General features: G+C 32.0%; 1 protein-coding gene across 1 annotated transcript; it reads left to right on the top strand.

The window, feature by feature from the left end:
- Nucleotides 7,099–11,081, top strand: LOC109343579 (phosphatidylinositol 4-kinase gamma 1-like). Its single transcript, XM_019581939.1, has 4 exons — nucleotides 7,099–7,276; nucleotides 8,224–8,338; nucleotides 9,335–10,735; nucleotides 10,786–11,081. The coding sequence occupies exon 3, from the start codon at nucleotides 9,377–9,379 to the stop codon at nucleotides 10,718–10,720; it is 1,344 nt and encodes a 447-aa protein (XP_019437484.1). The 5' UTR covers nucleotides 7,099–7,276; nucleotides 8,224–8,338; nucleotides 9,335–9,376; the 3' UTR covers nucleotides 10,721–10,735; nucleotides 10,786–11,081.

Below are 22,473 nucleotides of genomic sequence, written 5' to 3'. Positions count from 1 at the left end.
GGGGGGGTGAATTAGTTGTTTGAAACTATGACTGATTTTTCTGTACAATTCAAGAGTTAATTGCAGTGGAAAATAATATGCACAAATAATCAAGTAATTGTAAGGAGATAAAGGAGAAGAGAGTACATAGATGTTTTTATATTGATTCACTTTCTTGTCCACCGAAGGCTACATCCAGTACTATTGCAGCATAAGAGATTTCTTCACTAGATATCAAGAGTAGTAATTACAATTTCTCACCCCGAGATTCCCTTTTACCTTACTCATTCTCTAACACCTATATCACTCTTTGGAAAATACCATTTCCAAGTGACTTTATCCCCTTTCTTATCACACCCTTGTGAAAGAAAGTAATTCAATACTTTGAATGAAGAAAATGTTTAACAAATTTACAAGATTTTGAAGTTATAAACTTTTGCAATCCAATAACTCAATGTATACTTTAATACTAATGCTCAGAAGGTTTAAATAACTTGCAATAACACTTAAGGCAACTTTGAAAAACAAGTTCTGAAAGTTATGAACAAGTTGCACCAAGTGTAGAACAAGTATTTCAGAAAATTGTAGTTTTAGTAAGTGATTTCAATCTGAGTTATACTATGTATTGTGTGTGTTTGAAATGAGTTTCAAAAGCCTTTATATAGACTTTCCAATAAACCAGAATACCTCTGTGAAAATGTAGGATTTGTTTGAAATGAACCCATATCGTGTGGGTTGAAAGCTGTGTGATTTGAATCTGAAAATTGGTGTAACAGCTCTCAGTAATCGATTACCCAACAAGTCTGTCCAACTACATAATTTATTTTCACAGGCATTAATCGATTACTTAAAAGGTATATTAGATTACCCAACTGTTCTGTCCAACTGGGTAATTATTTACCGTGTTGTGTAATCGGTTACCCACATGGTGTAATCCTTACACTGATCAATTTTTGTTGGATAACTCGCTTCTCACTAATGTAACCTGTTACTTAGTTCTGGTAACCTGTTACTTAGTGACACTAACCTATTACTTCGATCTAGTAACCTGTTACATAGTATTTTCAAAATTGCTTTCATTTTTACTTGTGTTTATCAATTTTCTTTTAAAATGCGTTTGAGCATTATTACTAAGCATATAGATTAGAGTGTAAGGATAGAAGTACCTAAAGACTTATATTCTAATTTCTTGAAACTTTGACTTAACCTATTACTTAGTTTTGGTACCCTATTACTTAGTCACAGTAACCTGTTACTTAGTCAGAGTAACATGTTACTTAGATCTAGTAACCTATTACACAGTACTTTGAAAATTGTTTTCATTTATACTTGTGTTTATCAATTTTCTTTTAAAATACTTTTGAGCATTACTACTAAGTATATATGTTTAGAGTATAAGGATAGAAGTACCTACAGACTTATATTCTAATTTCTTGATGCTTTGTTTTCATAAGTATTCTTCATTTTCTTCTTTTATGTGATGTTGGTGTGTTCATCAAAACTTTGCCAAGGTTAGGAGCCAGATCTTCTTCATAGTAAACGCCCCGTAAGATATGTATATATCTTATGAGGATAAAAAAAAGGTCATGTATAAATGAGGAAACATATAATCCATGATGTGATATAATTCTTCAATAAGCTTTAAATAAGAACTTCTAGTCCCATGTATAATCACACGTTGAAATAAAATTACATGAAAGTAATTCTATATGCATGCAATATTGGGTGTATTATGTATACTCTGAATACTACAAATGTATATGTATAGAGCAAATGAATGAACTTGTGCTTACATAATGAATGTATCACCATATTGGGGTGATTGAAAAGTTGATCTTATAGTAATTATTGAGGCTATATTTTAGAATAATGGACTGCATGTCTTTATTTCAGGATTTGAATTATGTCCACATTAGTGATAGTTCTGCAGTAGTGAATGGGAAATTCTCAAAGTGTGCTAAATGCAAGAATTGATGTATCTTGTCATTAAAGAAGTTCACAAATAAAGAGTGACAGTAGAAGATATGTTAGCACAAATATTATGATCACATATCCACTAAGAAATGATTATCGCCCTAGATATTTTATGAGCATGTTGAAAGAATGGGCATTACTAGATGTCATTAATGAGAATATATTATGATTATTTTATATTGTTTGACACTCTGAGCTCAATTTTGAAAGTTGTTTTTTTTTTACATTTCCCTGTTTCTAATTGATATACATTATTATTGGATTAGATAATGATAACAAGAATAAATGTCTTATTAAAGATATTAAAGTTGGACTATAATTTTCGTTATGTGTCATATTAACAAAAATTAATATTATTGTGGTACATCGAAGAGACTATGTCCAAAAACATGATCTAGAACCGCCTTGAAACATATTAACTTCTACTTGGTCATGGTATAGGCATTATAACCTGGATTTAACATTATATTTATATATATGCACATTGTGTTTCTTATTTAGCAATAAATGTATTATTGTATGGGACAACTTAGAGAAGGTAATAATTGTGTTATGTATACAGGTTTAATAATTAAATATTTAGTTACATTATGTTGACTAATTTATGGAAAAAGTATTGCTTTGTTATGATATTAATTCTATTTGAATGATTAAATGGAATCAAATAGATATTAAAGGTTACACTATGTCAGATATCATAATTAACAATGGTCATTCAACAGTTCTTTCTTGAATGACGCTGTTAAAAATGAGGCGGGAGAACATGAACAACGTACATTAAAGAAAGTAATGTCAATTTGGGTAGGTGGATACAACTTTAACAATGCAGTTTTGAAAAAGCATAGTTGAACATCAGTGATATTAGCACTGACTTGAATGAGTTTTGTTCAACTGCATAATTTATAGAAATTATTGTTAATGTACATCTATTCCATAGCGCGGATTAAAGAAGCACAGTTGAAGATGACATAGTAACAACACTTTCTTAAATGTGAGTTGTTGCTTGTATATGACATTTTACGTATCAGAAAAATTAATGGTGGAGTGCTTTATGCATCTCTTCATTTCAATGCAAATTCTTTGTTTTCATAGAAAAATTAATTGGTTGCACATCTGTCAAGGATGACGATAACGATTCTCTTTTCATTTAAATCTATAAATGTTATGGGGTTCACTCCATTGTCTCATTCATTGTCTCCTTTTATAATTAGTCATGACACCCAATGTGAATAAGATAGGAGGAAGAAACCACAAATAAACTGAAAAAAGAGCAATAGAAGGTACAATGAAAAGGGAAAGTTTTATTAAAAGAATAGAAAAAATGATATTCCTAAAAAAAATGTGTATGTCAATTTTGCAATAATCTTCAATTTGTATGTTTAATTTCTATGTCTAATTTTTTAAATTTATTTTTCAGCAATTCTTAATGACTACAGGGGACGAGACCTAAACTATATGGAATTTCTTAATTTTATTATACACATAGGAATGATTTTTTCGACTGATCAGAGGCACTTTGAAGAATTATTTTGTTAATTTCTTTTTTGTTGTTTTTCTTTTTTTAATTTATCATGAACATTTTACTTTGACACTATTTTGGCAACAATTAACGTATTTTGGCAACAACGAACTTGGACACTTTGAATGAAGAATGAACAACTATTTTGAATGTTAATTTCTATGTTACAGATATTTATTTGGATGGTTGTATTTTGACAGTTTTATTTTAATAAACACAATAAACAAATTAACAATATTTAATATTTAACTTTTTTGGGATATTTTGGCAACATTGTATTTTGTGGCAACATTCAATAACCAAAGGTAACATTACATTATGACAATTATTGTTAATATAATATATTAATTTAACAGTGCAACTTGAAGAAATCGGTGTTAATGCAAATTTAAGAATACACTGTTAATTTGAATGTTGAAATTTGGATGTTGAATTAGGAGCTTGCATTAATGAGTTCAGTTTAACAGCACATAATTAAGATAGCGCTGTTACTTAGAATCTATTCAACAACGCAAGTTTAAGAAAACGTTGTTAATTTGGGTGTTGAATTAAGCACTTACTTGAATGAATTCAGCTTAACAATTGATAGTTAAGATAACGTTGTTAATTAGAATCTATTCAACAACGCATAATCATGGAAGCATTGTTGATTGTTATGAATATGTGCTGTTAAAAGCTGGATTCATCCTAGATATTTAATAATGCTTTCGCACGCAATCGTTGTGGAAGATTTAATATCAATAACGCATCCCTTAATAAGTGATGTTAAAGATGCATTGTTGAAGATGTCATATCAACAGTGTTGTTGAATGGTTACTGCATTTTAAATATCTAAAAGTTGATTCAGCTCCCTCTATGCTCTCAAACTTAATCGAACAGAAACTCTCATACTATAAGTCAATATTATGTATGTGATGCGCTATTGTATACATGCAATATAACAACGTAGGATAAGTAGTTGTTAATCATGAAAATATACTACGGTCAAACAGAAAGCACACGAAAGCGTTGTTATACATCTAAAATATGCGTTGTTGAACTGCAACTCTGGCGTAGTGTTATGTGCAATAGCTTAAACATTTGGAATGTCATGTTCATGAAGATGTATGATGGAAGCACCTTATCATGCCTATAAATTAAGGATGTGGTCCCCATTCTATCCCACCAAGAAATGCATTATCTTCATCACTATTGAACTATTAAGAAATTGGTCCAGAGAAACTAACATTCTATTGATATAGAGAAATCAATATCATATGAAGAGTACATGTTCATCTAGAAGTAAGACTTCTCCCTCAAATCAAGTCTATGAGAATAGTACATTTTCGGTTACTTATCTTTGTGAAAAATATGAAGTTCTAAATTTTGGTATTAATATATTTATGATAGTTTATGTATACATATAAACTAGTGAAAGTTTACACTATCTACTCAAGCAACATCAATCATAAATCTATTGAATTAAGAAAGATAGGTATAGAATATCTCCATTTAGCATGTAATTCATAATAACGCTCCCAAGCCTCATAAAGTATCTAGAAACAAATTTGAAAGTTAATTCATCCCATATGATATAAAGATGCTGACACTAGTATAAAAACATTTCACAGGAAAGAGGAAGAAGTCCACAAATATGATACTAGTTAATTCATCCCATATGATATAAGAAGTCCACTAATTAATTTTAATGATCACTAAGAAAGGAAATAGCTCCAACCATATCATATAAAGAGGATGACACTAGCCAGAGAAAAAGAATTTTCAATCGGGATCCTAATCCGGTGTATCATCATTGATTTAAATGAGGAGGTTGTGACATTTTATAAGTATTTTCAAAGAAACAATATCGGGTAGCTTACACCTGATGTGAAAACTGATTTCAAAATCGGTTAGCCTATCTAACCAATGTAGAAAGTTTTCCACATTGGGCGTCTAGTCACTCATGCATTTAGAAAATCTAGTTTTATAAATTTTCTAAATCGGCTGGCTCTTCACCCGATGCAGAAAGTCATATTTCACACGTAAATAACAAAGGATTTAATATGTATACACTGATAGTATAAGTGATTTTTACACTATCAGAAATTCACTTCACACCATTCATATGTTAGCTAGTATTGACTTTCAAACAAAAGTATTACAAATCAATGGTCTTTACACTGTCAGTGCATAGATTTTAAACTCAAGAACAAATACACTAGCTTTGTCAAATTAAACCAACAATCTACTTTCACTCCATTTTCAATGTAACTAAGTTCTCTCACTCCTCTCTCTATGTTATTGGGAAGCAAGTCCCATATCGCTTACCTGTCCTATCTTGATAATGGTTTAAGTGTATGTTATATTACTTCTCTTATTGTTAATTGGTTTCGGAATGAAATATTATGATATCAGAATCAAAGTTCAACTTTACTTTAGTTGTCATGAGTCAACATATGCTTTTTCCTCATAGGTCAATTATAAGCCTTCAACGGGTTCGACAAACTTTTGTGGAGGGGATATATAGAAAAATAATAACTTCCATATATCCTATATCCCCTGTCTCGGTAATAATTTAAATATCCATTAAACTACTCCTCTCATTTTTTGCTGTTTTTGAGATAGAATCTTAATATATGCAACTTTCCATCACGGTAGCTCTTCACTTTATGCGTTATGCGTTGTTGTTCACTTGTGTCGTTAATGGCACCACTGCGACAACTGATACATCCCTCCATCACATTCACTATCAACACAAAGTTCTCTAATATGCTCACTCAAAGTTTTCTTTACTCTATACTCTATACGCCACTCATTCATGACTACCTTTACTCATATTTCTTCTCAATTAGTTCAGTCATCACTATCACTAATTAGGATTTCTTTGATATATTCTATTTGTATGTATTAATAATACTACTTTATTACATAAGCTATTATTTACTACAAAAAATTAATCCATGTAGAGGAATGTTATTTATATTTATTGTTTTCCTTTTATTTTATTTCAAGATATATTATTAATGACTTCATTAGAAAAATCCATAATAAATAGAGAAAATGGTCTCACGAGCTAGCTTACTTAATTGTTTTTTGGGTAGAGTGATGGAGGAAGAAAATGAAAATTAAACAGATACTTAATATTAATCATTTATATATATTAATTTTTATTTAAAAATCAATAATTATTAACCTATGAAAGGTAAAATACCGATCACCTCACATAAAAAAACTTCACACTTTATAGGCACATTTTCTATGTGTTTGTGTATTATCTAATCATTTTCAAAGAAAATAAAAAAATTCCAATTTCTTACAAATAAACGTTCAATGTTAGACCAAATCTCATCCGGTTTCTGCGCAACAAATCAGGAGCAAAGGTCAGGAGAAAATACCGTGTGTGGTATGGAAAACTTAGAAACCCGCATACCAATAAAGGGAATTACAATATAACTTGACCACAACCTATTTTTTTGTTCATGTTACTATTACTAAATTAACACGCTTTCTATATACACATATTATTCTACTATTACCCTTCATTATCGTATTATATTTGTATTAACTATTTGTGTACGAAAACATGCCAAGTGTTGATGATGGGGTGCATAAATAAAAATAGTAACATGAGAGAAGGAATGAAGAAGAAATAAGATAAGAAGAGGAAAGGGTTTGTGGTTCTAGGTTAGGGGATATTAAGAATTTTTGGAGGGGGAGTGGGAGTGAAAGTGGAGTTTTATTTCGATATTACTCCGGTATTGAAGATTTGATTCTCTCGCGCTCCCGTTGCTTCTTGTTTCCCTGAATACCTTCCAAGTGTTCAGGGTATTATTATGTTCTTTATGTTTCTTTTACTCTGTCTTTAATGTAATTTTTTTGGCTAGAGATAAGGGAACATCGACTTTTTGGGACAGAAGATCTATGTTCTTTGAAAACATGATATGAAATAATGATCTATTACATGTTAACATAAGCCTATTTCTTTTTCATTGTGCAAATCGTAACGGAAAATCGAGTTTATCACGATTGGGATGCAATTGCGATGTTTGTGATGCGATTTTTTTATCTAATGTGATTATATTGTGGTCCAAATGCAGTATGATGTAATTATGATTTGTCTGAGATATTGTCTCATATGATGTCTGCATCATTGTGATTCAATGTGTTAGTGTTACAATGTAATTGCAATTGTGACGGTCAATGTACCATATCATGGTCCACATTTTGAAACAATGATCTCACCTTTCTTTTACCAACAAGTTTTTATACTTAAATACCAATAATTTATTATTTACCCATTGCTATTTCTAATGTAAAACTGGTTTGTTCAATTGATATAAAGTAGATGTACAAATCTGTAAAAAAGTAGCATGGGAAAATATGACTCAATCATCAATAAATTCCTTCTAGATCTCATGATGATATTTACATGTGAATATTGATCGTTTATGTTCTTGACATATCAATGTAGTGTGTTGATGGTTATACCTTAAAGAAGGATTTAATTGTAGTTATGTAAATATCACACACAAGGTTTTAAATTTTAATGCTGGTATTATAGTTTTGATAGTTTTTCCAATTAGATTGTAATAGTATCAACCCTATTATTTACATTGAAATCGTGACTATGGTTCAGAAAATTTTGGAAGTTTATGTGTGTAGGAGCAAGGGATAAATCAATTTTCTCTGCATTTCATTCTATGACAAGATATATGCTTGTTCAATTTTATTTAAACCTCTTGTTTGCATATTTTGGTTTTCGAAATTTGCAGGTTATAAGGGATTGAAGGAAAAAATGTGCAGAAGTTAGCCTGCTTTTTCGGTTAATTTGTTATCCAAAGTTTAAGCGATGAGCCCAACACTTGAATTTTACCCCTAAAGCCAATACTTAGTAAGAATTTTTTATGCATTTCTAATTGCTTTATTAATTAGGCTTTACTTATCATTCATGTGATGATGCTATTAAAGCTTAGATTATGTGGCATTTAAAAGGAATGTAAATCTTAGAGATAAGATACACTGAAATTTCCTTCCAGTTATATATTCTTGATTTTATATTCCAGCAATGCCATATGCATTGTTTCTTTCTCTTCTTGTTACATTTCTGAAATATTGAGATTTGTTTTGCACCTGATATATGGGAAGATAGTTAATGAACCGGAATGACCATATTCATGGACCAAACTTGCATTTCGTATGAGAATCTTATGTCTAGTGCACAAGGTTCATGTTAGTATTGTATCATTTAATAGAGTTATTGCACATGAACATGAATTTTGCATGAAGACAAACTTTTAATTCACACTTCTTTTATTGTTTTCCCTTCTTTTGTACCATTATCTTAATGTTGATGTAAGTGTGTAGTGAGTGAGTATTGAAATACCTTTATATTTTCAATTTTAAGGTACATTAAATGTACCTTATGCTAATGTGAATGTGAGCAAGGTGTCACTGTTGATTCTAGGTGTAATAATAATATTTTTTTGATATAACCAAGGGAACTCTAAACCCTATGGTTAATGAATTAATCTCTTTCGAGGTGTGTGAGTATCTCTTTCAACAAATGTCATTTATAGGAATCGAACCTCTAACACTTGGCCTAATACGATACTTAAAGATTCAGTGGGGCCTTACACTTATAGGCTAACGCCTCATTGGTAATAGTGATGTTGTATACATACATATATATATATATATATGGTTCCTTTGTTTAAGAATTGATCAATATCTTTGCAACTTATGTAAAATTTAGAGACAAAGTGTGCAAATATGAAGAACCTCTTAGGAAGTGTCTCATAATATGCCTAGTTTTTTAGTCTTATTGCTGCCATTTATTGATCAATTGATTATGCATCATGAGAGGCTTAACTCTTATTCTTGTCTCTAACTTTGCAGTTGGAATGCCCTGTTGCCATTCTCATCTGAATGAGATTGTTTAAAATGGCTGTAGCCATTGATCAACATCATGGATTTAAGCCATTTAGCCGATCCCAGAGATGCAAACTCCAATCCTTTGGTCACCTTGACCACAAAATTCTAGAACTCACCCACACTAGCTTTTCGCACTCCTTTGAACAAGTATTTGAAGCTGACAACATTCACAGAAGTTTCTCCACTCCATGCCTACCTCTATCTACATTATCCGGCGAAGACCTTAGTACTTCTAATCCAAGGATTGAGTTAGTTAGTGGAAGTGGAGCCCCAGTTCATGCTCTAGTTGTTGAAGTTGCAATAGCTATGGCCTCAGGTGTTCATCCCAAGCCACTTCCAAGTGGCCTAGGTGGTGCCTATGTTTTTTGTAACAAAAGTGGTAACAACATTGCTGTAGCAAAGCCAGTAGATGAGGAACCTTTAGCCTTAAACAATCCAAAAGGCTTAGGGGGTCAAAAGCTTGGGCAACCTGGCTTGAAAAGTTCGATTAGGATCGGCGAAATGGGAGTTCGCGAATTAGCAGCTTATCTCCTTGACTATGGAGGCTTTGCTGGTGTGCCTCCTACTGCTCTAGTGAAATTCTGTCATGCATCCTTCTTTCCTACTGATGCAGGAGTATCAGCCACAGGTCCTAACTTGCCTAAACTCGCCTCGCTCCAACGCTTCATCGGCCACGGTTTTGATGCAGGGGAGTTAGGACCTTCTTTCTTCTCAGTTGCTTCAGTGCACCAGATTGGGATTTTGGATATTAGGCTTCTAAATCTTGATAGACATGCAGGGAATATGCTTGTCAAGAAGCATGACCACAATAGTTATGTTGCCGGAGTTGCTGCCGATCTTGTTCCCATTGACCATGGTTTTTGCCTACCTGAGTGGCTTGATGATCCATATTTTGAGTGGCTGCATTGGCCACAAGCCTCGACTGCTTTCTCTGGGTCTGAATTGGAGTACATTTCAAAACTTGATCCATTTAAAGATGCAGATATTCTAAGAACTAAGGTTCCTTCATTGAGAGAGTCCTCTATAAGGGTTCTTATTGTTTGCACCATTTTCTTGAAACAAGCTGCTGCTGCAGGACTTTGTCTTGCTGATATAGGCCAAATGATGACTAGGGAATTTTGTGATGGTGAAGAAATACAAAGTGAATTAGAAACTATTTGTTCACAAGTTAAGGCCAATGTTCCTCTTGTTTCCAATGATGAGAATAATAGCAAAGGAGAAATTGGAATTAGTGGCATTTCTTTTGGAGACCTTAGCCAAGGCCAATGGAAATTGTTTTTGGAGAATTTTAATAAGCTTTTGTTTGCAGTTTTTGAGGACAAAAAGTGCAAGAATTGAAGCAAAAGATATAGAGTATAATAGAAGTTGATGAATGTTAATAAGATTTAGGTAACCAAAGCTAGAGATAAATCATTGTGGCTTGTAATTGTACATTATTAATGCCTAAAAAATGTTAGTGTAGATTGTAGATATAAGCTAAGAAGTTCCATTTGATAAGGATGGAATAGGGATTGGTGAGTTTCTAGTGCCATCCATTCCATTCTATGAATTTGATTTTTTTTTAATTTTTATTTGCATATTTTTTTTATCAAAATAGAGTTGTACACTATGTAAGTGGGTTTTAACCCATGATTATGTAAATTTCTTTAATTTATTTTGGTTACTGAAATTGTAATAGGAGTTATATGCATAATTACGTCAATTATTCCTAATATAGTGGTTTATGTTGTCTACTAGTTACATACTCTGTCAGTTGCACGGGTAACTAGTTAATATATATTATGTAAAGTAGACTACATCTTATGTATTAGTTGCTACAGTAATAAAAACTTCAACATGATACGTTCACCATAAAATAAAATAAAGATATCTAAACGTTGAGAATTTCTTTTAATTTGAATGAAAATAAAAGATGCTCTGAACGAAAGTAAATTAATGACTAAACGTTGCAATTCTTAAATTGTTTAAAAGATTCCATCAAGGCATGTACTATCTCCAACGTTGAAGCTAATGAAGTAGTGATCATAAAGTAATGATAAATTAAATAAGAGTGAATTCCACTGTAAATTAGACAAACTACATCTTTTTTTTAACATACATACTTCTAATTATTATACAAACTACCTCTAATTATATATATATATTATATTGACCACCCCTATAGAAGAGATATGTGAAAATTTTTAAACAAAAAATGGCGACGAGTGTAATTAAGTTAACCAAAATATAGTATAGTATGAAAACAAGTTAAAATAGTATAAGATTTAATATTTGTTCATTATTTTGGTTAGTTCCAATATAATGTAAAAGTGATTTAAATATCTCCTTAAAATTATTGATCCACTTTGTAATGAATAAAAAATAATGAATAAACATTGATTCTTATAGTATTTGAATTTTTCTTCCCAATATATCATATTTTGTTTGATATAATTACACTAGTCATCATTTTTATTATAAAATTATATTTATCTCTCCTATAGGGGCAGTAAGTGTAATGGATGTATTTAATTGGGGTGGTCAGTGTAGATTAGAAAATGAAAGTGTAGTTTACGTAATTTCAACGAAACTCAGAAAATGTTAATCATTAAACGATGTCTATACGGTTAAATACGCACAATCAATCACTCAATATGCATACTTAAATTGATTGCATTTTGTACTAAATGCTAGAAACATGCATTAAATATTTTTATTTAATTACAGTATAAAATACTTACTATGATCTACTATTTATATTAGTGATATAAAAATAGTATCGTACTGGCTGGTTCGATAGGAAATTCAGTGAACTAGACCCCTAACCTGTACAGTATGAATATTGAATAGGTCAAGTATCAAAATTGGTCAAAACCGGTGAACCGACTAGAATTTGACTAAACCAGCCGATTTATACACATATTTTAAAAAAGAATTAAAAACTCATTGCACGATAACCCCTCTTTCAAGCCATTCTTCAACACTTCAAGGCATATGCTTCCAAGGCCTACGTAGATTACGCATTTTGATTCCTAACATTGTGACATTTGTGTAATCTTAGAGTCAACTGTCTGAAGTAGAATTTGGTGCAAAAATGGAACCTCGATATGAGACAACTTTGACTCATTGGTGTTAAATGTTAAAACTCCAAATTTATTTGTTTGTAGGGTGAGTTGTGAACTTGTGTCAGTTATTTATATTTTGCGTTTGTTAAGTAATACTTTTGGATTGCTATATGTTTTGCAATATAACTTTGATTTTGTTAAAAACTTAAAATTGTTTGTTTATGTAAATTTTGAGTAGATTATGAATATAGATTATAAATTTGAGTGTCTACCTATTTGAATTTTTTTGTTATATATATATATTATATATAAACAGGTATGTCCGGTGCAACCGACATGCAATTTAATTATTGAACCACCTATTGAACCATTGCACTATTATATCAGTACCCTAACCAATTTGATAATTTGTATAGTTTTAACAACCCTGATTTATATACACTAAGGCTGGAAGTAGTCCAGCACATACAATTTCCTTACATAGAGGCTTGGACATGAAGATCCATTATCCCCCCTTCTTTTCCTAATAGTTGTTGAAAGTGAAGCTATTGAAAATGGTATACTCAACCTGCACAATATTGGGGATGAGGAAGTATGTGTCTCTTTGTAATAATTTGTCCATGATGTGATTAGAGGTGACAAAATTATCCATAATCTATCCAATAAATCCATCTAAATCCATCTATTAGAATTAGTCGATTTAAATAGATATAATCCAATGAATAATATTAATAATGGATGGATTCAAATCCATCCATTATATCCAATGGATATCGATGGGTATATCCATTTCGATGATAACCAAATCATCCAAACTAATAAAAACAAAAATATTTTTTTTCTCATAAAGCAATATGCAGACCCAACTTTGATATGCAGACCCAACATGCAAAATATAAACCAATGTTATTAATATCGTACCAGTCAGAGTACTGGTATGGTGGTTCATTCAGTGGTTCGCTATTAAACCGCACACCGATGAAGTTAGATATTCATATATTTTATATTAATATTAATGTTGAAAAATCAATAAAGAAGACAATAACTACTTTTATTTATATCACTTGTTAAAAATGTATATTACATACCATGTTTTAGATGTATAAAAAATGTAGTAGTTATATGTTTGATCATTCATACAAATATTTTGGTAAAAATAAATCATTTTCATTAAAAGCATTCTTTCAAAAAGTTTCAATAAATATTGCTATAACATTTTGTGTGAGATTGAGTACAAGAAAAAATGCATGATTGCATAATACAATATCTCTGACCTGAGTTACACTGTTGCATTTCATAGCTTTCACAAGTAAATTTAATCACCGAGATTTTTTAAAAAGTGTTTTAAAAAAAAACACATTTTAAAAATATTTTTTTCCTCAAAAAATGCTTTAGTTAAAATAAAATAAAAATGGATTGGATATTGATTCATCCAATCCATTAAAATGGATACATGGATGAAATGGATGGATTGAATATTCATCCATCCAATCCATTAAAATGGATACATGGATGGAATGGATGAATTGAAATCCATTGGATATTGATGGATTGGATAATTTAGAAATGTAATTTTATGGATTTATATGGATTGGTGGATGACTTTCCATCCATCCATTATGATCCAAATCTATCAAATTGCCACCCCTAGATATGATCATGATTGTATACTATTGAATAAGAATATCATGGGAATGATATGTACCATGAGAATGTTTGAGTTGTTAGGTGGATTAAAGGTAAACTTCTGTAGAAGCAGATTGATAGGGTTGAATATTGTCGATGACCATACAAGATTATTAGCCACTATCCTCAATTTTAAGGCCAATGATCAAACTCTCATTTACTTGAGCATTCAAGTGGGAGTAAATCATAGAAGAGGCGACGTTCGGATAAACTTAATCGAGAGGCTGTAATCAAGATTGTTGCAATGGAAAAGAAGGCATATTTCTTTATGAGGTCCTATTGTCTTAATTAATGTTAGTTTATTTGCTCTGTCTATGAACATACTGTATTTTTACAAAACACCATCTATTGTTTTTGAAGGTTAACATACATGTTCTTAACATGCACAATGAAAAATTATTGGAAAACATTTATACAACATGAATTTTACTTAAATTAACATGAAGTTGCCATGAAATAGATTATTAATATATAATTGTGTTTATTAATACGAAACTGAATAAAATATTAAACATTACATTTTGTTAATTTGTTTTTGTATTTATTAAGTATTGATAATTTGTTTATTGTGTTTATTAATAAGGATCAATGCAAAATATTAAAGAGAATAACCATCCAAATAATTAAGAAAAAAAAAGAAATTAACATCCAAAATAATTGATTTATTATTCATTCAGAGAAGCAAAATACATTATAATGAACTAAATGATTTGGTACATGCAAATATAATGAACTAAATGATTTGTTAGAAGAGGAAATAAACTTATCATATCCATAATTTTTTCTTCGACTCCTCTACACAAATCTTGTATAACAGTTCATTGATTTCCTTTTAAAATATGGGTCCTTTTGCCATTAAAATCAAATGAAGGAAATAAATGAGCTTTTAGGATTTGTTGTAAATGATGAAGGAAAATAATTGAAAGAGATCAATCAACTAAATCTTCATCATCTCACGCAAGTCTTGTATGACAGCCACCTTTATTTTGAAATCTGGGTCCTTTTGCAAAATCAAAAGTTGTTACAGACCTCCTTGACATGATTCTGAAACAAAAACATAATTTTTTCCTCGACTCCTCTATATAAATCTGGATGCTTTTTCTCTTTTTCACTCTTTGAAATATTGCTCTTTTTTTTTACTACTTTGTGTTTTCTTCCTCCTATCTTCATGAACATATTCTTATAGAAACACATACTCTTAGAATCTTAGCTTACTGATGAATTAGAACATTGAGTGAACCACAATATTTATAGATGACTGAACCACAATACCAATAATATTTCAATAAACGAAGAGACGCATAAGGTATCACTCAACTAAGAAACACATAAATGTAACGCCCTAAAAATAAGTTCATACTTGATATATTTAATCTCTTAGAAAAATGTATAAATTTTCTTTCCTTTTTTATGTAACCTATAACTTACAAATCATTTTCAAACCTTGTGGAAATAAAATTCTTAATACATTGAAGATAATTAAATTAACACAATTCTTTCCTGAATACTTCTCATTCATAAAATTCTTGAATGAATACAGAATTACTTACCAGGCGAAATCTAATCATCGCCACAAATAAAAAAAACTGAAAATACAAAGAAAATAATGATATGGCATTGGTATTATAAAAAGTACCTCACACAGGTTCCTATCACAACAAAACAAAAGAGAAACCTCCTAAACCGAAGGTGCACTAGAAGCCTCGCTAGGGTCATCCTCCACCTCCGAGTAAGAAGAGATCTCAATAACCTCAACTGAATCTTCTATGCAGATAAGCTCTACACAGTCGCCATTGTCTTCCTCCTCCTCCACTTCATCCGCTCCCTAATCCATCGAGGGGTCCGAGGTGTACCCCCTTGGCATGGCCCCGTCTATATCTCTTGGCGCCGATCCTGATGATGAGAATCCTGTTTGGGGCCAGGTCCTAACAACTTCTAGTACACCTCGAGCTTCAGCCGGTACGGAATGTCCTGCGGTAGCAGGTCTTCGGTCGGGAAAAGTGAATGATGCCTCCCGAACTGCGTAGTAAGGTGGAAGATGTAGAATTGAGCCATTACTTACGCAATCCAGCTCTAGGTCGCAAGGACCTGTGTATGTCTGTCAATTACCCTCAACACTCCATGTCCCCTCTTGGGACATAGTGAAGCGATAACCTCGGATTAGTGTTGATGGGTCCATATGAACATGCACACAAATACACCAGAAGAAAAAAGAGGGAGTAAAACATCTATGAAAAACTTGTCCTCGGCGTCGTGGAATTACACGGAATAATACACCAAGACAACACACGAGTACAAATATATCATGTGATCATAAAAGCATATAATAACGATGAATGAAGTATAAAACTCGAAAATTTAGAATCAATATCGAAGAATATCATGTATGCAATGCGATGCATGAGTCTACCATCCTTACTCTTTTATCCTCCCAATAACTATTCAGAAATAACCGAGAGTACAGTTCCTATAACAAGCCGATTTGGTCGCACCAAAATTGTTCCTCGCAAGGATATATGATCGATCTGTTCCAACAGAACTGTCCATTTCAGGACGGTTTCGTATTAAACACTTTTTGGGCATCCCTCTCATCGATCCTGTTGTAAAGAGGGGTTGTTAGTGATCATCTTGTTTGCGCTGTGAGCACTGTCCGATCCAACAGAATACCTCATCCAGGAATACATGGGACTCGTCTCACCTAGACTCTCCATCAAGACTTTGCTGACGTATCACCACCATCAATGTCGTCCCTCTCAACATCTCAGAGCTCATTCGTCTCTCGTACATTTCCTCTCCACTACTTCATTTTTTACCATGGATATGCACCCTAACCAAAATTAGCAAATTATGTCTTTTAATCCATCTTTTCTAGCGATCTGCCCATCCTAAGACATCTCCCATCGGGAATGCTTCTAGTGGGTCCCGATCTTAACATATACACAAAAAGAGAATAATTTCGGCACCACTACGAACTATCGCTGAATTATCCTAGACGACTCTCAAGCCAAGCCTCTTACGGTCAGACGATCTCGCTGCATGGTCACAACAAAATACTTCTCAGCACCACTGCGAACCATCCCTGAATAATCCTGGACGACTCCTCTAGCCAAGCCTCTTACGGTCAAACAATCTTGCTGCGTGGGCATAATATCACACCCTCGGGCCTCGCCTTTAACAAAGCAATTCCTTACTTTTATTACTTTCAAGAATTTCATATAGTTATTTACCTTTACAACTTCTTGATGGCAAACATTCCATTAGGCTCTCGTATATATGAGAGTTATCGTTCAGACGACTTAAAAAGAAGTCATGTCTGTATGGAGTCGTCTCGTTAAAGCAAGAGCTGTCTCGCTCAAGCGTGGGCACATCCATTTTTGAGGCAGCATTTATGGCTTAAGCGAGAAATAATTAGTTCTCTTGGTGGCTATTTCAGCTCAAGCGAGAGCTGTATTGCCCCGAGCTAAAACAATCGTTTTCTCTAGACACTTCTCGCTTAAGCGAGAAGAGCTTGAATATCATTTTAATTACTTTTCTCAAGGAAAATATTTCTCATTTATATCACATGTTTTTAAACATTGAATTTAACAATTATCACACACATATGATTCCCATAATAATCATTCCAACATTATAATTCAAGAGTAAACATGGTATTTGATATATAAACATAACATAAATCGGTATAAGAAATATTGATGTACTTAATCCAAACAAACAGGCAATTGATTAAGTACAAGCTTTCTTAATACCCAAGGCAACTCCAAACTTGTCAGGGAGTTTGGAGTTCCTGATGCATATTCGGACACCACTGTGTCACAATGTTTTCTCCCCCACCTAAGTGTGTTGGGTCGCTAGGTTCTCTATTTGCAAGTGAGCTTACTTGATCTGATCTCCTCTCGAACTCTTCCTTATGCCAAGATAAGGTTAATTAGTTAACTGACGATAATTATTATACTTACGGAATAACTTTTTACGCGAAGATAAAACTTCCGATTTAAAATGAATTTAATTTCTTTCGTCCATCCGATTCAAGGTTGAATATCCTTGAATCATCATTTGTCATTGAAAATCTTACAATCAAAAAACACTTTTTAAACTAAGATTTTCAATAAAACTTATACCGTAATTATGCCGTAATCCGTGAATATACACCATGCTAGTTCCTAGGAAAGAGAGGTGGGTCGTAAAGACACCCTTAAATACCAAGTCTTTCCTTAGACAAAACCTTTCTAGACATGTATTCCCACTTCATTACATTTTTACGATAGTTCATAAATCTTATTTTTTGTAAGTAAAACATTTTTACTAAAACTAACCTTTTAAAATAAGATCATTAAGCTAGACTTATCATTTTAAAGTAAGTCAATTTAAAAAAAATCAATACTTTTTAAGTAAATCTTACCATTTTAAAGTAAGTTACTTAACTAAGATTCAACATTTTTAAATCATTTTACCATCGAAGACTTCATAACACTTTAAGTTTATAAAGTCAAGACTTTTAGGTAAATCTCATTATTTCAAGTATACTAGTAAAACAAATTGTCATGAACATCTTAACACCTCCTAATTTTTTAGGAAAAAACCTCAAGGGTTAGTAAGTGTTATTTTCATATTGCAGTTCAAGAAGATCAAGGAAGTGAGGATTCTAGTTCAGATTCTGATTCCGATGAAGATTTAACTCTCCTATTTGAAAAATTCAAGAAATATCTCAATAAGAAAGGAGGGATCAAGAATCTAAAGAACGAAGCCAAGAACTAAACCAAGAAAAGCAAGATTCCCAAAGTAGGCTTCACTTGCTATGAGTGTGGAAAATCGGGCCACATGAAGCATCAGTGCCTGAGCCACCTCAAGAATGTCGAAACAAGAAGAGAAACTCTCGAATGTCCAAGTCAAAAGGAGAATACATTGTTTGGGACGATTCCGAGAAAGATTCGACTTCAAGCTTATCCGATGAGGAGAAAAATTCAAAGGTATGCCTTATGGCACAATTGCATGAGAAGTGCACAAGTAGTGATGAAGATGATTCTATTGAGGTACATTCCTATACTTCATCATGCTCTAATGACTCTCCTCCATACGATGATTATATGCAGCTTATGTCGAAATGCATGAGGAATTAAAGAAAATTGTTAAAATAAATATAGATAGAAAGAGTTATCTCCTTGCATGAAAATAAAATAATTGAAATGCAAAAGGAATTAGATGAACTTAAACTTGAAAATGAAACTCTTGATCTTATCTATGCATGTGCCTTGTGTGATTGCTCTGCTTCTAAATTATGTCAACCCTCTATATGTGATAGTTGTGAAAATTTTTGAAATTTCTATTTTGAAACCAAAACTTTCAAAGCTAACATATAGTCAAGAAAACCTTAACACATTCCTTGGTAATACAAGAAACGTTGGTAATCGATCTGGAATTGGATATAAACCTGAATCTAAGAAAAGAACATGTAGAAATCCAGTAGTTCATATGCATAAGAAGTCAAATAATAATGTACCTACTTGTTTCTATTGTGGTACACATGGTCACACATGCACTACATGATTTATTAGAAAATTTGGTGTGCCAAGTGGCAAATATGTTTAGATAAAGAAGGGGAAAGATCCCTGCGGAAAGAGACAAGTAAATTTTGTTTGCAGGTGTGCCAAAGGACATTTGAGCATCAAGGGATAAATCAACAAAAGATGTTCTAGGCACAAGTTTGGTGAGTAGATCAAGGTTATTAAGAAGAAAAGTTATTGAGAAAGGTCGTTAACTGAGCTTCCGTATTATGCTACCTACAAAGAGAACTTCCGTAAGTAATAAAGGGGGAGAAGATAAAGGGAAAAACAATGAAAGGGGGAGCAGCGTACTTTGAATGTCAAATATACAACATTGATCATATCATCAAACTTTTCATCAAACAAGTGGTAATCTTGACCTATTACCAAAGGGTAAGTAAGGTAATTATATTAACAAGGTTACAAAATTATTTCTTAGTAAGCTCAAAATTGTGGTTAAAACTGTCAACTTTCTGTCATTAATCGATTAACCCTCAATATAATCGATTAAATGAGTTCTAGTAGCTAAAGCTTTATGAAATAAATCATCTTAATCGATTAAATTTTGTGATAATCGATTACCTGGGCTCAAATTTGTTTTGAAATTTAATTCTCGTTGTTTTGTGGCTTACGTCTATATTTTTGAGTCAAGTACATCTCATGGTTATGGTTGTACCATCTTTTAGTATTTTGTAACTATGTTGAACCTTGCTAATTATATTAAATAGATTTTTTTTTGCGTGAATCTTGAACATGTCTTAATTGCGTATTATAATTGAATGATTGAAATTTGCTTTAAAATGAAAATAACCTAACAAGTGCTAACAAGCGGCATACATATATGTTTAATCATTCCATGTCTAAATTGTTTACATAATGGATATGTCATGCACAATATGTCTATATTCAGAAATCAATGCATTTGTTTAAGCTTCTGAAACTGGTTATTGCTTATGCTAATAATTACAGTTTTTCAAATAAATGGATATATCTCTTCTTACTTTTGACTAGAATTGAATATTCGTATCTTTTTTATAATGACAAAAGGGAGAGAAAAGTTACTTGTTGTGTTTGATGTTATTTTCAAGTTGTCATAATAGCTTCCATATTATTAATTATTGCTTACCTAAGGGGGAGAGCAAAGCGCTTCAATTATGCAAATGTACAAGATCATCAAGCTAATTCATCAAATGTAACGTATCATTTGATGTGGTGTTTGTCATAATCAAAAAAAACTAAAGTGATGGAATTTCAAACATTCCAGGAGACAATCACGATCAATCATGATGAATTTTAAAGTGCCAAGGATTGCATTAGCAATATTTTGCCTATGTTTTGATGAAGACAATGAGTTAGTTAAAACTTGTAGATGTCTCAACAATCAAGATGCTTAGAGCTCAAGTGGTGACTTATTAGACATAGGCTATAGTTATTTATTATCTTTTTAGAAGTCCAAGATGTTTGCCATGGATATTGAGTCTAGGTTAGGTAAACCTAGGTTTGAGTCTCACTAGACTTAATAAAGTAATTAAACCACTAAAATGAGATATCATCTAGTTTATTATATGTTCATGCTTATCATACATGTTATATGTGCATATTAGGCATAATATAATTGTTAAAACACGTATAGGAGTTAAGCATAACATATGAGTAGTGTGCCTTTTGAATCACGTATTTTAATATGCTGGTTAATCGATTAACGTGGTGACTTAATTGATTAACTCAATTGTTTTCTGTTTTAATCATGTTACACTAATTAATCGATTAACCGCATGGCTTAATCGATTAACGTGTCTGTTTTCTGCTGTTTCAACTGCATAACTAAAGAAACCATTTTTAGAGGCAAAATCTGTTTTTTATAAATTCTAGCAAATTACAGAAATGGCTAAGAGTGAAAAATACAGAGAAAAGAGAATTGATCATCATTGTTAAAAACTATTAGAAAGTGTTGCATTAGGAGAAAGATTAGATCATGGTAAGGCTTTAGTTTTCATATTCATACTGCATGTTCTTGGAAAAGCTTTCTTGCATCATTCTTGTGTTTCTTGAAAAGAAAAAGATATAGTTTTTTTATGATTGCATAATTTCAGAAACCTCATGCATGTACATTCATATTAGACTAGGAAGTCTTGTGAGTTCTTGCTTAGGTTTTAGTCTTTGATCTTTATTGTAATATCTGAGTATTAAGTACTCATTCATAATTTAAAGCATTGTAATTCAAGGATTGGAAAAATCCTTGTTGCGGTTAGGTAAGGTGTTCTTCACATAGACTTGGAGGTCTTGGAATAAAGAGCGATACCTTGGCTGGGGCTGAATCGCGGTAAGAAAGGTTTTCTTGGGAGGCGGTTTTAGGAAAGGTCAAACCAAGGGTGACGAAGTTCTTTGGGTTCCAAGAAAGGAGCGTTCGAGTTTTGTAATTGGAAGCGTGCATGTAATGTACATTGTGTTCTATAGTGAAGAAGGAAAATCTCCTAGATCAGAGGGGAGGGTTGGATATTGTTTTGCAGTGGACAGCAAAACGAACAAAGATAAAATCCTTGCGCAATCTTTTCTATCCTTTTCTCTTTTACATTTCAAGATGTTTTAATTTGAGTTTGAAGCTTATATTTTGCATGCTTATACCTTGCTATATCCTTGTTAATCATGCATAAAAATATCTGCTTTATATCTACCTGTGTGTTGATTAATAATTGCGCAAGTTGTTGTTCTGATCATTCTGTTTCTGTTTTGATTTAATCGATTAACCAGTGTAAGCCCATTGGTTAATCGATTAACTAGACATTTTTCAGCAAGTGTGTAAAAACCAAAAAGTGGA

The sequence above is a fragment of the Lupinus angustifolius genome, chromosome LG03 (assembly GCF_001865875.1).
Source record: "Lupinus angustifolius cultivar Tanjil chromosome LG03, LupAngTanjil_v1.0, whole genome shotgun sequence".
In the NCBI taxonomy this organism is placed as follows: Eukaryota; Viridiplantae; Streptophyta; class Magnoliopsida; order Fabales; family Fabaceae; genus Lupinus; species Lupinus angustifolius.
The sequence above is the reverse complement of the archived record's forward strand: the minus strand, read 5'-3'. Positions and strand labels throughout refer to the sequence as shown.

What these genes read in the sequence shown, in the direction of transcription:
- LOC109343579 (XM_019581939.1), top strand. Translation starts at nt 9,377, where the DNA reads ATGAGATTGTTTAAAATGGCTGTAGCCATTGATCAACATCATGGATTT.